At 36.5% G+C, this 14,428-nt stretch overlaps 1 protein-coding gene and 1 long non-coding RNA gene across 2 annotated transcripts; one reads left to right on the plus strand and one right to left on the minus strand.

Annotated features, from left to right (window-relative positions):
• Positions 1–7,746: 7,746 nt before the first annotated feature.
• LOC132799526 (uncharacterized) lies at positions 7,747–8,489 on the plus strand. The gene is made up of 2 exons (XR_009634245.1): positions 7,747–8,142; positions 8,242–8,489. It is a non-coding gene; the product is annotated as an uncharacterized LOC132799526 (long non-coding RNA).
• A 328-nt stretch (positions 8,490–8,817) lies between these two features.
• LOC107427605 (protein TRIGALACTOSYLDIACYLGLYCEROL 2, chloroplastic) lies at positions 8,818–13,929 on the minus strand. Its single transcript, XM_016037988.4, has 6 exons — positions 13,764–13,929; positions 12,857–13,461; positions 12,414–12,743; positions 11,760–11,875; positions 9,991–10,081; positions 8,818–9,856 (listed from the first exon to the last, which is right to left on the minus strand). The coding sequence occupies exons 2-6, from the start codon at positions 13,376–13,378 to the stop codon at positions 9,764–9,766; spliced, it is 1,152 nt and encodes a 383-aa protein (XP_015893474.3). The 5' UTR covers positions 13,379–13,461; positions 13,764–13,929; the 3' UTR covers positions 8,818–9,763.
• Positions 13,930–14,428: the final 499 nt, after the last annotated feature.

Genomic DNA, 14,428 nt, shown 5'->3' on the forward strand with positions numbered 1-14,428 from the left:
TGCACCATACGGAGGCGGCGAACCAATGTGGTCCATGTAGAGCTAGCCCCATAATCATGTTGCCTACTAGTCCAGGGGATCGGACGGCCAATATAGGCAACCACCCTGGTTTGTATTGGTAGCAGAGTGTTGGCGACAATTGGAATCATGGATTACGTAGTATGTTGAAGGTATCGTATGTACCTCCATTACGAGCTAACATATTTTATTTTATGCTATGGATTTTAAGATATGATTTTATGCATTTATTCATGTTTTTATTATTGTTCCAATGTGGAGTTTTAACAATTGCCTATGCAAGTTAAGTATATTTGAAAAATATATTTTTTTATTATTATTTGTTTTATGTTATATTTTTTTCCAAAAGCGACTTAAGGTTTAAGTATCGCCGATTGAGAATCCAAAGTAGGATATCGTTGAGTTCAAAAAAGGAAGCACGTGATTCAATGTAGGCGATACACCCCAAGGGTACAAAGATGTACGGAATGCTCACTAAATGATATTATGGTTTGGCACGATAAAGGAAGTTGCAAGATTCGAATAAAGGTACTTAAGTCGCCAACAAGTAAAAGTGGGGAGTAGAAACGTTGATGTAGTTTTAATCCTTGCCCATTTAAGTGTCGGGTGGGGAGATGTAAACATGGATTTCATGCTTAAATTATCATTCACAAAGAGAAGGTACGACAACGTTTAGAGAATCAAACAAGATCCGAATAGCGATTAAAGTTCTACTTGGTTGTTGATGAGGTTAATGAGATGAAGATGATTCCTTAGGCATGGTTAAATGTTTAAGCATGGTTATTTTCATTCTAGAAGCTAAGATCTTCATATCTTATTTCCTTGGAGATTTAAGGTTCGTATTGGTGGTGCTTTATCGATTCAAGGTGGTTGATATTGTTGGTGATAATTTACAATGATAAGGAGTATGATTTTTGGGACGTAGTTAAAATTTAAGAAGTGTGGAATACTTTTATGGGTTAAGGATCTAGTGATTTGTTCATAGTATTGGTGGTGATGCTAGAATTAAGATTTAAATTCCTTATTGCTTGAGGTGTGGATTCATGGAATTTATTTGAAATTGAGGAAACTTAGGGTTTTCAAGAATGGTATTTGGATGTTGAGAAATTTTATTCATGACCTTGATGAATTTAGTTAAAAGAAATATTGATGTTTGTCGAGGTTAAGACTATTGGTTAATCAATGCAGAGCAAGGGTTTTATAATTGTAAGTACTAGGAGGGTAATCGAAGACAAGTGAATTAATCTCAACCTTAACTTGGTGATACCAGTATTTGAGGAAATTAGACTTAAGTTCTAATCTTACCTTTTGAATTGCTGATCGAGTTACGAGAGTTGGTTGTTGATTTAAGGATGCATGCTTCAGAAGCACTTTATGGTTAGCGTTCGACTATGACCAAGACTTGTAGATCATGTTTTCGTGGACTAGTTTGAATATCCTTAGTTAGGGGGCATGAGGAGGGAAGTTGCACAAGAGGAAAGTTAAAGTCATTATTAGGCGTGATGGTAGTGTAGTGATAGTGGATGAGGTCTCTATTATACTTGCTAAGTTAAGCTGCTCAGGTTTGGGAGAAGAGCTATACAGTTGTGTGTATACAGATACACTTGGAGCGAGACTTAACAACTGCATCGCCTTTCACCACAGGTCATTGGACAAGCACAGTGCAGAATTCACACTTGAAAGTTATGTTGAGACCAGTGCAGATTTTAAGTCTTGAGGAATGCGTATGGGTAGATAAGACTATTTTCTCAGATCAAAAGTCTCATGGTGAATTAATCTAGTCGAGAAAGCGGCGTGGAAGCTCGAGGCACAAATCCGCAATCAATATTCTTATGCGTTTCAGCGATGTAAGAAATTTCGAGGATGAAATTTTTGTACGGGGGGAAGGTTGTGACACCCCATCCCGAACCATGTCGGAATTTTTGCACGTTGACGGAGGTTGACCGTTGACCGTTGACTTTGATTTTGACCGTTGATCGAAAGAGGTCAAATGTTGACTTTTTGTTCTGGTTGGAATTCTAGGTTGACTGAGGTACCGTTACGAAGTACACGCTGGCACGAGTTCGTAAACTAGTAGCACGTTGAAAACAGAGCTACGGTTTGAAAGTTATGAGCAAAATAAGTCGAGGTGCAAACAGTCTAAGGGGTGCCCAAGTTGACTTTTTATTTATGGGGAAAAAAGCTTTGACTCATGCATGGTTGTGAAGTGCTCATCGATACGAGTTCACAGACTAGCGGCACGCTTAAAACAGACATCCAGTTACAAAGTTATGGACGCATGAAGTTTGCCGGATACCGTAATATTTTAATATTTTTGAGTCGATGAACAGTGAAATACCACGTGTCGTCACCTGATTGGTCCACGTGGATGAACAGTGTCACCACTGTGGCTTTTATTTGACAAAAATCTCGGGGAAGAGAGAGAAACCGACCGGCCGCCGGATTCCGACCAATTTTCCAGCTGATTCTTGTTACACGCACTGGCCAGACGGAAGCCTCTCCTCATTTCCGGCCAAACCCCAAAATCTCACGACCGCCGGCCGCCGGACGCGCCCGAATCGAGGCACCGAAGCTCGGTGGTGATTTTTCCCTCCACTACCGTTTGACCCCTTTCCGGCCGTTTTCCGGCCACACGCGCCAGCCACCCCTCACCACCTCCTCATTTCCGGCCAGCCTACCAAATTTCACGGCGACCGGACCTCCGATGCGTCGGGATTGGAGGGTTTTCCGGCGAGGGGCCGAAAATCTTCAAACCCCGATTTCTCCGCCATCCGGCCTTCGTTTGCCTCACCGCCGGTCCCGTTGGAATTCTCTCCCCTCGATCTACAAAACTGCCAAAAATCTCAGCCAACGGCCACCACACGCGCCGCCGACGGCGACGGTTGCCGATGACCGCGGCGGCTCGCCGGAAGTTACTGTTTTGACGAGTACCCAGTCGCACCGCCGGTCCTTGTACACTGTGTCCGACCTCCTGAATCCAAATCTGGCATCTTTTTCTGCCAATTTGCGACGGTTTGGGAGAATTGAGGAGTCGAGTTCCGAAAGCTTTCCGGCGAGATTCCAGCCGCCTCGGGTCCGATCACCGGAAACTAAAACCGAATCCGTGATCCTCGTTCCATGAGCTTCGATTCGGTATACTATTCGACTATTTTGGTTAACGTTTGTGTTTAACCCCCCGGGTACCTGGTATTATTTATCCGAATAAAATATTAATTTATTTGACTGTGTGTGAACTGTGTTCTAGGAGCACGGGTGAGTCGTGGAATTGATCCCATGGTGGATCATGGTTTGATTGCGTGCTCCAGGTGAGTGACCCACCTTCAAAAAATATTTTGGGCAATTAATTATGTTTAATTGGTATTTAAATTATGCTCATGTGGTACAATTTAGTTATGGTTTTATTGTGATTTAATTTAGTAATAGTCGTACGTGGTTTTAAGTATTATTTTGGGCATAATTGGTTTAAATATTTTATGAAAATATTTGTTAAATTGGTGGTTTAATTTTATAATTATGCCCACGGTATTTTATTTGTTGAACATCGTATTACGAGAAAAATTATGGTTTATTTGTTATCGATGTTTTCGTACCGGTTTGTTAAATAAAAATATGTGGGATGGTAAGTGTGAAAATTTAATATATTTCCCACGGTAAATTTTGGAAAACGGTACGGTTGGTTTAATAAATTATTTTAGACGCACTCATACAGTATTGGTGTTCTGGTGTATGTATACGTAGTTTAGCGCGCAAGTATTATGTGGTTTAGTGCGCAAGTATTATGTCTCCCGTGGTTGCCATTGGACCGTGGACAGGCAAGGTTGATATTGGCCACAGCCACCCCTCCCTTGGCCGGGATGACGATTTCAGCAGCGGTACTGTCGAGACGCCGAAGTGCCGTTTGCAACTTTCTCTCTTTAATCTCCCTGCCAGTCGGTGCTCATGACGCTGGATATCGGAGGGCATCACTGGTATATGGTGTGGTGCGTCAAGTGAAATTTTCAGATAAAGTTTCAAACCCCAAAAGTGTTCAAAAATTATTTATTATGATTTATTACATTTTAATTATATATTGGGGTATTTATTTATTTATTTATTGTTTATCAAATGGTTTGATCATTTGGTTTTCGGGAAGTATGAATATCGGGTTTTGTGAAAATGTTTTAAAAGGGGAACATTTCCAACGGAGTGAATAGTGAGGGTTTTGAGAGAAAATATTACTTCAATTGTTTATTATTTATTTATCTATTTAATTGCTGGTATTAATTAAATCCCTTTATTGGTTATATTATTAATATTAAAGGTGTTCAGTAGATAGGGTCACTCACTAAGATGATTAGCATCTCACGTTTTTAAATTCCGTTCCCCTAGGTCCAGGTTAGAGACGTTGATTGTCCGGGGCGAGCCCAACGTCTCAGTTCGTTGCCGAAAGTCCAAGAAGTATTTCTTCCCTTTTTCCTCTCCATCCTGTATTACTTCTTATATGTCATTGTATAATTCCACATTTATTGTATAATGCTCTGTATACTGTATTGGACGTGTAATTATTATTTATGCACTGAGTTGCTGTTATTTCTCTGAAGTGCTGTAAATTTGTGGAATCAATTTGTAGTATTGTGGGAGGAATAAGGGGATGTTTTTAGAAGTGTGTTTTCAGTGCAGGTAGTTTTTGGTTAGTCCTACCCTTAGGGGAGGTGCTGCCGGATTTTCCGTTGGAAGGTTCGGTGGTATTTCCCTGGGATCAGGGCTTGTCTAGGGTTCCGGGGAGGAATTCTAGACCGGTCCTAACATGGATGGCCAGTGAAAATGAGATACCTATTGCTACATTCTGTTTATATTGATGTGGTAAGTAATATAAGTAATACGGTTGGCAAATTAATGCAGATCAGGTTTATCGAAGTAGTTTTTATGGGAATGATGTAGAAAAGGATCAAGTTAGTGCTTTAAGAAAATGTACCTGTAGTAGATCATGGTGATGAAGGAAGTAACAATCTTCTAAATGAGATACATAAGGCTCCATTAATTTTCTATAGAAAATAAAGTCAACAATTATGGGAACACATTTGTGCATTAATTGTAAGTACAAGAAAGGCTGTCAAGTTGCAGGAAAACCAATTGTTTAGATTATGGGAGTGTGTGCAATATTCTCCTGACACATGGAAAAAAGATCGGCAAAACGCATGAAGGAGTGCCATTTTTTAACCAAAATGAATAGGAGAAAATTACCAAAAACCGCTTCTCTTCGCGTTTACAGTATAGACAAAGGATAAAGGGGTTAATATTAAAAGTAACTCATGTGGCTTGACATAAATACATTCATACCCATATACCCCTTCCATCAATTTTCTGCTGTTACATTTGACAGTCAAAGAGTAATTGAGATATTTAATTAGTATTTAAAGAAAATAATTACATGCGTGTTTAATTGCATTAGGACGGGAGGGAATTCTTCTTCCTTCAATTTTCTTATTCCTTCATGTGAGAGAGACTGAAAGTTTCTTCCCTTTGTTATTCAGTCTTCTCTTCTTTGTTTTCGTTTGAAACTATTCTGCGATTGAAAAGCTGATCGTTTAATACTCCAATTAGCAAGCATCGGAGGAAATCATCCAATCAACTCGGTGATCTTGAATGAGAAGGGAAGTGGTGAGGAAGTGGGCGAAGGACCTCATGTTATGGCTATGGAGTTGGGTTCCCTCGATAGTTTGAGGCCTTTGTGGCCTGGTTCTAAAACACTCCTCACATGATCTTTTTCTTTTTGAAACAAAAGCCAATAGCGAGTCTTCTATAAGGATTATAAGGAGACTAAATTTTGATAACTGTCGGGTGGTGGACTCTGTTAATAGTAAAGGTGGGTTAGTTTTGCTTTGGATGGAGGATATAGATTCAAAAGTGATTTTTAGCTCTCAATGGATCATTAGGGGTGTCGATGCAACCCCAAAATGGGCTTGCTGGATGTGTTGGTTCTGTTACTACCTAGCAGAGAGAGTCCTTCGGCGAAACTTTTAGGATCAGGTCACGATGTTAGTGAGAGAAGGAAATAGCTCTTGGGTGCTAATAGGGGACTTGAATGATATGGTGGATCAGGATGAGAAATGTGGTGGAAGGACTTGGATAATAAGAAACTACCTGAGGAATATTGGAGCGGTGGATTTTGGTTTTACAGGAAATTCTTTTACATGGTGTAACAAGAGAAGTGGGAGTGTGAATATTAGGGAGAGAATATTGATTGTGTCCTAGCCAGCCCCAGTTGCAGAATCAACTTTAATCAAGTGAGAGAGGTTCATTGGTCGTCAGCAAGCTCTGATCATATTCCCAACCAATTGAATCTTTTGCTAGACCATTTGAGCTCCCCTAAGCCATTTCAGTTTTTGGAAAATTTGGTCAAGAAATCCTATTTGTGAAGATGTTATAGAAGCATGGAGGTTAGAAGATGGGGATAGAAGAAATGTTTCGATGTCTAGGAAGATTTCTTGTACAGCTAAAGTGTTGAAAAGATGGAATAGGGAGCTTTTTAATTTCTAGTAAAGAAGAATTACAAAATTGGAGGATCTTATTAGAGATGTGCAAAGCCAATCCTCCTACAAATGTTTCTATTAATCGTGAAAGGATCTTCCTTAAGCTTAATGAACGGATGGAAAAATCGGAAATTCTTTAGAAATAGAAATCCTATGAGCTATTGATTCACATGGGAATCACAATTCCAAGTTCTTCCATACGTCCACTATAGCCAATCAAAGGAGAATTTTTATCTCTGCTTTAAAAAACAATAAAAGAAAGTGGATGGAAGGTGGGGAAGAAAATAATAAGAATTTGGAAGTAGAAAAGTCATTAATATATTGTTACATCATTTTTTATACCATTTACTAAACAATTTGTTATTTTTATAGCAATTATTGCCAGAATAAATACATGTTTGCTAAAATAGAAGGGATATTCAAGCGTGTGGGGAAAACAACAGTTTACACGTGATAATTGGTAGCCAACGTCTATATTACATATGGGATCGTAAATTGAAAGATAAAATGGAAAAAAAACATTTAGAACTTTTAACGATTTTCAAGAGCGATAGCTTGCAAAAAGACGGCCGAATGTGAGAAAAGGAATGGAAAAAAATATTTAAAATAGGATGGCAAATTTTAATGGGCTTAAAATTGTGTTGGACTGAGCCGAACCTCATTTAACCCACTCATCTAAGCCCAATAGGTCCATATCCAGATCAGAAATCCACATCCAACCCTACAATTCAAGCACATTATCTTTCCATTTACTTGGCCCACAATTGCACAATTTTATTTATTTATTCATTTTTATGCTGCCCGTAATAGCATTAAAAGCATGCTTTTAGTTTTAAGCAAAGTGAAAACCACGTATTTTACGACTTATGTTATAACGAGCAACGTAAGCGTGATAGTGGATAAAAGACAAAAATGATTTGACTACATTATATATAATATGATTTAATATATATTATATTATATTTTATATTGAATATTATAAACAAAAAGTAATTAAACCAAAAGCATGCCTGAAACTGACTGAACAAAGCAAGAACCTTCCTCATTTATATTAATATTGCAATTGACGGTGCCCAAAAGTACACAAGTACTTGGCCATAACGATGAATAGTTTGATACTTTTTCTTTTTTTCCAATTTATTCTAATTCCAAAACAATAATACTGAAACAGGCATGCATGCAAATCGTTATTCTTGCTGCTGATGATCATCAATGAGAATGATTGAGAAGTAGATTTGGACTACTCTTTTCTTTTTCTTTGTTTATTATTATTATTATTATTTTTTAGTTTTTTTAGTTTTCTTTTAGCTTTAGAACAATCATATATAGTTGAGAAGGCCTTGTTTAGTTTTCTTACATACACGTACAGGTTCTTGTATGGCTATGCACCCACAAAATTCATATGCACTACAAGTCATGGAACATCATCCAAATGCGTCTTACACATATTTAGCTCCTACATTTCCTCCACCTCCACCATTTTCGGTGCAATACCCGTATCCAAGTCCACAAGGTTTGCATTATCCCACATCATCGATGGCTTATGCATATATGCCTCCACCGGCAGTGAGTTACGGGTTCCTGCTACCACCACCGGTACCGGCACCTCATGGTAATATTGCCTCCCATCATGTTGGAGAAAAGTTATCAGCTTTTGTTAGAGGAGCAGCTGTGGGGAAGCTTGTTCATGGGGCTTTTGTTTTTGTGGCAGGGAAGGTCGTTTCAGGTGACTTCAACCTTGAGACGCTTGTATGTTGTGTTTAGATGTTGTAACGCGGAACAAAGTTGAATGTGCAGCTTTTAATTTGGTATCAATTCAAGTTGCTGAAGCTATCATTTCTCATCAGTATATGTTTCCTGCCTATTCTGTTTTAATAAGGATTTCTGTTTGGACCCAAATGGCTTAACAATATTATTGTCAAAATCGAGTTTTATCTTAATAAATTTCTTTTTATTATAGTTGCTTTTTTATTTATTTTCAATACTAGACAAATATTACTCTATGAGCCTTGTCCCCATTGTCGATATAAGAATGCTTGTATATAAAGAAGCACGACCCCATTTTGCCAGCTTGGTAGGTTTGTAGGGGCGTAATTTTGGGATGAGGATTCTCAAGCTGCTTTTGTGTGTGTGTGTGTGTTCCCCCTTTCGTTAATATCACTTTGGACAGTAATAATGCCACCGTTTTATATTTAACTAAAAACTATTTTAAGGAACCACTTTCCACTTCTTCAAGAATGAGAATCAAATTTCTCCATCTACCACAAAATAATAATAATAATAATAATAACAGTAATAATAATAAATAAATAAATAAATAATCAAATTTCTCTAGACCCACATTTTCCTCCGACCAAAGTCCACCCATACATACACCTAGAAAATGCATTTTCACCAAAAAACACACACACACATATATATATAATATTCCTATTACATTTATCACGAACCAACAAGACCCTTACTAAAATCTACTTATACAAATCCCAAAATCATACTATCAATGTGGAAGAGATACATATGAAAGTACAAGCTACAAATCAAGCATGAATTAGTTTCTGTCCCATGAATGGAAGGGCAAGAGCAAACGTTGGACAAATAAATTGACAATATAAACATGTAAGTCCATTCAAACAAAAAGAAATTTGCTCAGCACAAGACTGTAAACCCCAAATTAGTCTCAAGAACCAAAACAATAATCGGCAACCACCTTTCAACGGCATTCCAAGGCATATCTTAACTCTTCTGGGAATAGCATTGCTTACCAACTGCGGCATTCAAAGGCATATCTTAACTCTTCTGGGAATAACATAGCTTACCAACTGACATCTACGGTATTTGTAGAATACCCCTAGAAGACATTTTAACAGGAAACTGAGGGCCATAACAACAAATAAATTTCCAAGTCTACCACTCAGAATTCATATTTTCAGCTTGGTATGAAACTTTTTATAGAAACAGGCCCTATGGCAAAAAGCATAAGCAACCATGTGCCTAATTGGGTAGGGAAAACATCGTCCAGATGAAGTGAACAAACATTATGTAACATACAGCTCTAGTTCTATGCAAGTGCAACAGTAAAAAAATAACCAAAAAAAGAAAAAGGGGAATAACTGGAATTAGCCACCCTTTAGCTTCTCACTTTACTATTGATTATCAATGCTCTAAACCAATATTGTTCTTTTTACCATCTATGCAGCCGTTGTGAACCCGAATGGTGACCTTCAATCAACTTACAATAGCCTGCTGAGGGATTTAATAAGCAATTTCAGATTTCTTCTTGTAGTCTCATCACCAGTGAACCCCAGAATATCAGAGCTTATATTCTGCAGCAGTGGATTATGAGAATTTATTATTAAAAAAAAAAGAAAAAAAGAAAAAAAGAGTCCTTTAAGATAAGAAAGATCACAAATTATGTAACCCGCAAAATAATATAGGTATTTTTCTAATCAGATCTCACCTCAATATTCTTCAAGGTGAAAATCAGTGTGTATATGGATTTTTGAATCAATTCAGTATTCTCAGGGGTCATAACAGATGAATGCACTCTCCTGCATGAAATTTTAAACTGTTATGAGCTGCAAAAAAGGTCTTTTATCATTGTAAACGGTTTTGACATTTTAAACCATTCAGTATTCTTCAATAAAAGTCTTTCACATGGAGAAATTGCTAGGCATGTCAATGTTTCAAGTTGGACAGAAGTTAAATTTAAATAAGAATATCTTTGATGATTTAGCTAGGTAACCAGATTAAGCATGGTAATCTATGGGAAACAATAATGTTGTGGATTATCAGGATGAATAATAATCTTCTTGACATCAACTTCAACAAAATAAGATCATAAATAGAAACACTAAGTCAAATACAAAAAGCAGGGACTGTGCTATGTGTTTCTAATATAATTGGATTTTAGTAAAATCCTAATAGTAGCTGATTTGGTTCATTACTAATTGGAGTAGGACACCATGCCAAATCTAATCCATTAGAGGTGTAAGTGGTTGTCCAAGAATGGCTCATATAATCAGGTTGCATTTGAGTTTTATATGATTCTTACCTGAACTATTGAGTCTTGCTTATTCTTAAAAACTGAAGAAGGTCAAGTGAAAACAAACTAAGGGCACCACATAAAGGAGTTACAAAATCCTGCAATTTTCCAGATATGGTAACTGAACAAAAAAAATTATACTTTCGTTTTGTTACATCGTAAGTTTGCCAATACAACTACAGTGACTTCCAAAAAAACCAACTGAATTCTAAAATAAACTAATGTCCTATCACATATAACTGCATTAAGGGATCTTTTGGATTTTGTTATGGGAAAATAGTTTTGATGAAAGATAGAGAATGTTGATTGAGGGCTGTACGTGTCTGAAATCTCTGCCAGCATTTTTGATTTCTTGAATGAAGAACTAGGCAGGGCAAGGAGATGTTTAAGCAAGGAGAACCAACTTATCCTTGTCTTTCTAATACGTAGAAAAGAATTAAGTAGAATAATAAAAGGGACAATCGATCAAGATTTAAATGTGGTTTTTACCGTAGGAAAAGATGTAGTACAGGTGCCTCATTTAGAGTTTGTTAATGATACATTGTTCATATTATTGGGAAAGAAAAATAATTTTGTAAACTTGATTAAATTGCTGGATATCTTTAGTTAGTATCAAGGTTGCATCAGCAGCCCAAAAAATAAAAAATAAAAAATAAAAAAATGAGAATATGGATAACAGCTCAAAGGCACAATTTATTTTGGCAGGATGGAAACATGTCTATGAACAAGTAGGTAAGTGGTGGTGACATTAATGCAGTTCCAACAGTGGATAGAGCTGGAAATTATTGATATGTGATAAATGGTTTCAGAACTTGGCTATCCATGAAGACTTGTTAGCTTGATATATATAGTTAAAGCTTCTTGAGATAGATAGTAACTTAGCAAAAATAATAGTAATATAAGAAAGCATAATGTGAAGATTTCAGAGGTGATAAAATTGACATGTTCGGTAGTCTATGGCCGAACATCCTTGAATTGTTTGGCAATAAAACTCCAAACAATTTGAAAATATTCGGCCAATTAAGCGAATAAATTGAAATTAACATCAGTGTTGGCATAAATACAAAGGAAATTAAAACAAAACTACACCACATCAGTTAGTATACCCTAAGAGGTAAAGTTAAAAATATTCGAAGATAATTGCTAACAATCAAGGCTGCATGTAGCAGATCAGGATAGTTCACCTTAAATCCTCAGAGGCTTGGGTAAGGCTTCTGGTTAAATTTTCAACTTCCTTTAGCAACCCACTATCATGAACCTCAGCAAGCAGAGGTTGAACATCTTCAGCCATGGCTTTGATCTGAGACATCACTACATCAAAGCCAATATATACACATGAGAACATTATGAATCTCGATGCATGTACATATCTATGTATAAAGGAGAAATCCCAAGAGGAGGTGTCATATTTTACTAAGAAGCATCAATCTCAATTTTGTCACAAATAGTAGATATTTTTGCCAAACCTCATAATAGTTAAAGATGTTTGTTTAAAAAATAATATTTAGTAAGGTGATGGACCACTTTGCTTAAAAGCCCCCTCCCTCTATAAACAATTTTTATTTAACATAAACTTATCCAATATTATCAACAGGTTTAAAATTAACTTTTTAAACTTCACTTTTAGTAATATTATAACGTTGACCACAGTCAAAGTGGATAAATATAGCATATTTTTATTTTTCAATCACAACTCCATCAAATGTAACAAGCACTCGTTTCCTATGGCATCACAGTAATCAAACTTTTGACATTTTGGAAGGTTAAAACATTATTTTCATAAGACTAGTCAAGCAAAAGAACAAAAAACGTGATAAGAGCAGAAGGGCACATCACACCTTTCCAAGCAGTGGCTTTGCCTCTTCAATTACAGAGGCAACTCGCTCAGCCAGTGAATAAGTGTTGGCAACACCAATTTCCTCCACTTCACGTCCAAGACGGGTAAATATCCCAACTAATGCATCCAAACTTACCCCTTGGTATCCTTTCAGCTTTTGCCTATCGCAAACAATTAGACCTTCTTTGACACACTCTGGGTCAAGAGGACCAACTGAAACATTTGGTATTGGATCTCGAGGCGTAATGTCAATTATTGTTTCCATGAGAAGACCAGACTGGTTTACCTCGATAAGAGAATTTTGAGGTATAACTGTCTTCTCGTCTTCAACCTACAAAAACAAGGTTATGCATAAAACAAAACCAAGAACAAATGAAATGGTGAAACAAACTGTAATATTTACATTTCAAGTTGGAAATAAATCCAATAAGCCATATAACACACCTCAACAACTGCTTCAATATTTTTTAAGGAAGGATTTACACGGATAACATTGCCAACCGTCACACCTCTAATCCTCACTGGTGTTCCAGTGGAAATACCACAAGCTTGAGCAAACTCAAACACAGCCAAGTACTTCCTGAATTTAGACCGCAGTTGAAAACCCCTCAACCAAGCCAAACTGAGAGCAAGAATAACTGCACCTGAAACTAGAAATAACCCTACTCCTCCTTCCCAAATGCTCCTATGACCAAAACCAAAATCATTCAACGGCCGTAATGTTCTCCTCCAAAGAGTCCGAGGAACATCCATAACAACTGCAAGTGGATTCTTCTTCTTCTCTAAAGAGGGTGGTTTGTTGTGTTCAGTATCAGCGGACATACAACTTATTCGAGTGAATTTTCCTCGTGATTGAGATTGAAGATGATGGGGAAAACATTTTAAGGAACTAGATGGGAGGGTAGTGAAGGATGAAAACAACACTGTTGGGCATGTTGAGACCTGAGCCAAAGGATTCCCACCCATCTTTCTTTTGCTCTTTAACAAAATGAATAGAAAGATGCTCAAAGGCCGTATACTAAATCCACATTAAGAATTCAACTAGTAAACTGCGCAAATCATAAATTTACAATCAATTCAAACTAGAACCAGCAAACTCCATAAAATAGGTAAAAACAGAAAATGTAACTGCTTTACTGGTTACAATCAAAACCATATTAACTAAACCCACTAAAATGTGTACTGAAAGAAAAAGCATAGTAACAGCAAATTGTAAAGTTACAATGAATTCAAACTAGAACCAGCAAACTCCATATTATTGGGTCAGAACAGATAATATTACTACTTTACTGATTACAATCGATTCAAACTATGATCCAGTAAACCAGACGCCGGAGAGAGAGAGGCTTACCGGACGGCGAGATATGAGATCGTCGCCGTCGATGTCGATGTCGCCGTCGGTGGTGATAGGGATTCCGCAGAAGATATGTCGTCGAGGCCCTCCGGGTCCAGGGGTTTCAATCACGCTTATATGCGAACCATCGGATTCCGATCCGATTGTGGTGTCCCGACCCTGTTCCATACCCATCAATATATACCACGTCATTTTTTGAAAAAAATTATAAAGCTTTGTTTAATTTATTTATTCTTGCCTGTAGCTTTGATTTTGTTCAAATGTTACAATATAATATACATTATTGTAATATATGTAGTTATTATTATATTAGACTTATGTTTGGATATATCCCATTATAGATATGTCATGTTTTTAAAATAGTTTGTTATGTTTTTAGAATTCATTTAGTATAATTAATAAAAATAAAATTTTAACATATATTTTTTTTTTTAAATAATTTTTTACTAAATACTCATTCAATTATATTAAATGGCATACAAACAAAAAAAAAATTTAAAATATAAAATTTAAAATATTATTTGTATCTGTATTTATAAAAATACAAATTCAAATTTTATAGATGTCAAAAAATTTAAATAATTTATAATTTAGATAATTTATTAAAAAAATAACATTTAAATTTTTTTAAAAAAATTTAAAATATTATTTTTATTGAATTA

This window comes from Ziziphus jujuba, chromosome 9, assembly GCF_031755915.1.
Source record: "Ziziphus jujuba cultivar Dongzao chromosome 9, ASM3175591v1".
NCBI lineage: Eukaryota > Viridiplantae > Streptophyta > Magnoliopsida > Rosales > Rhamnaceae > Ziziphus > Ziziphus jujuba.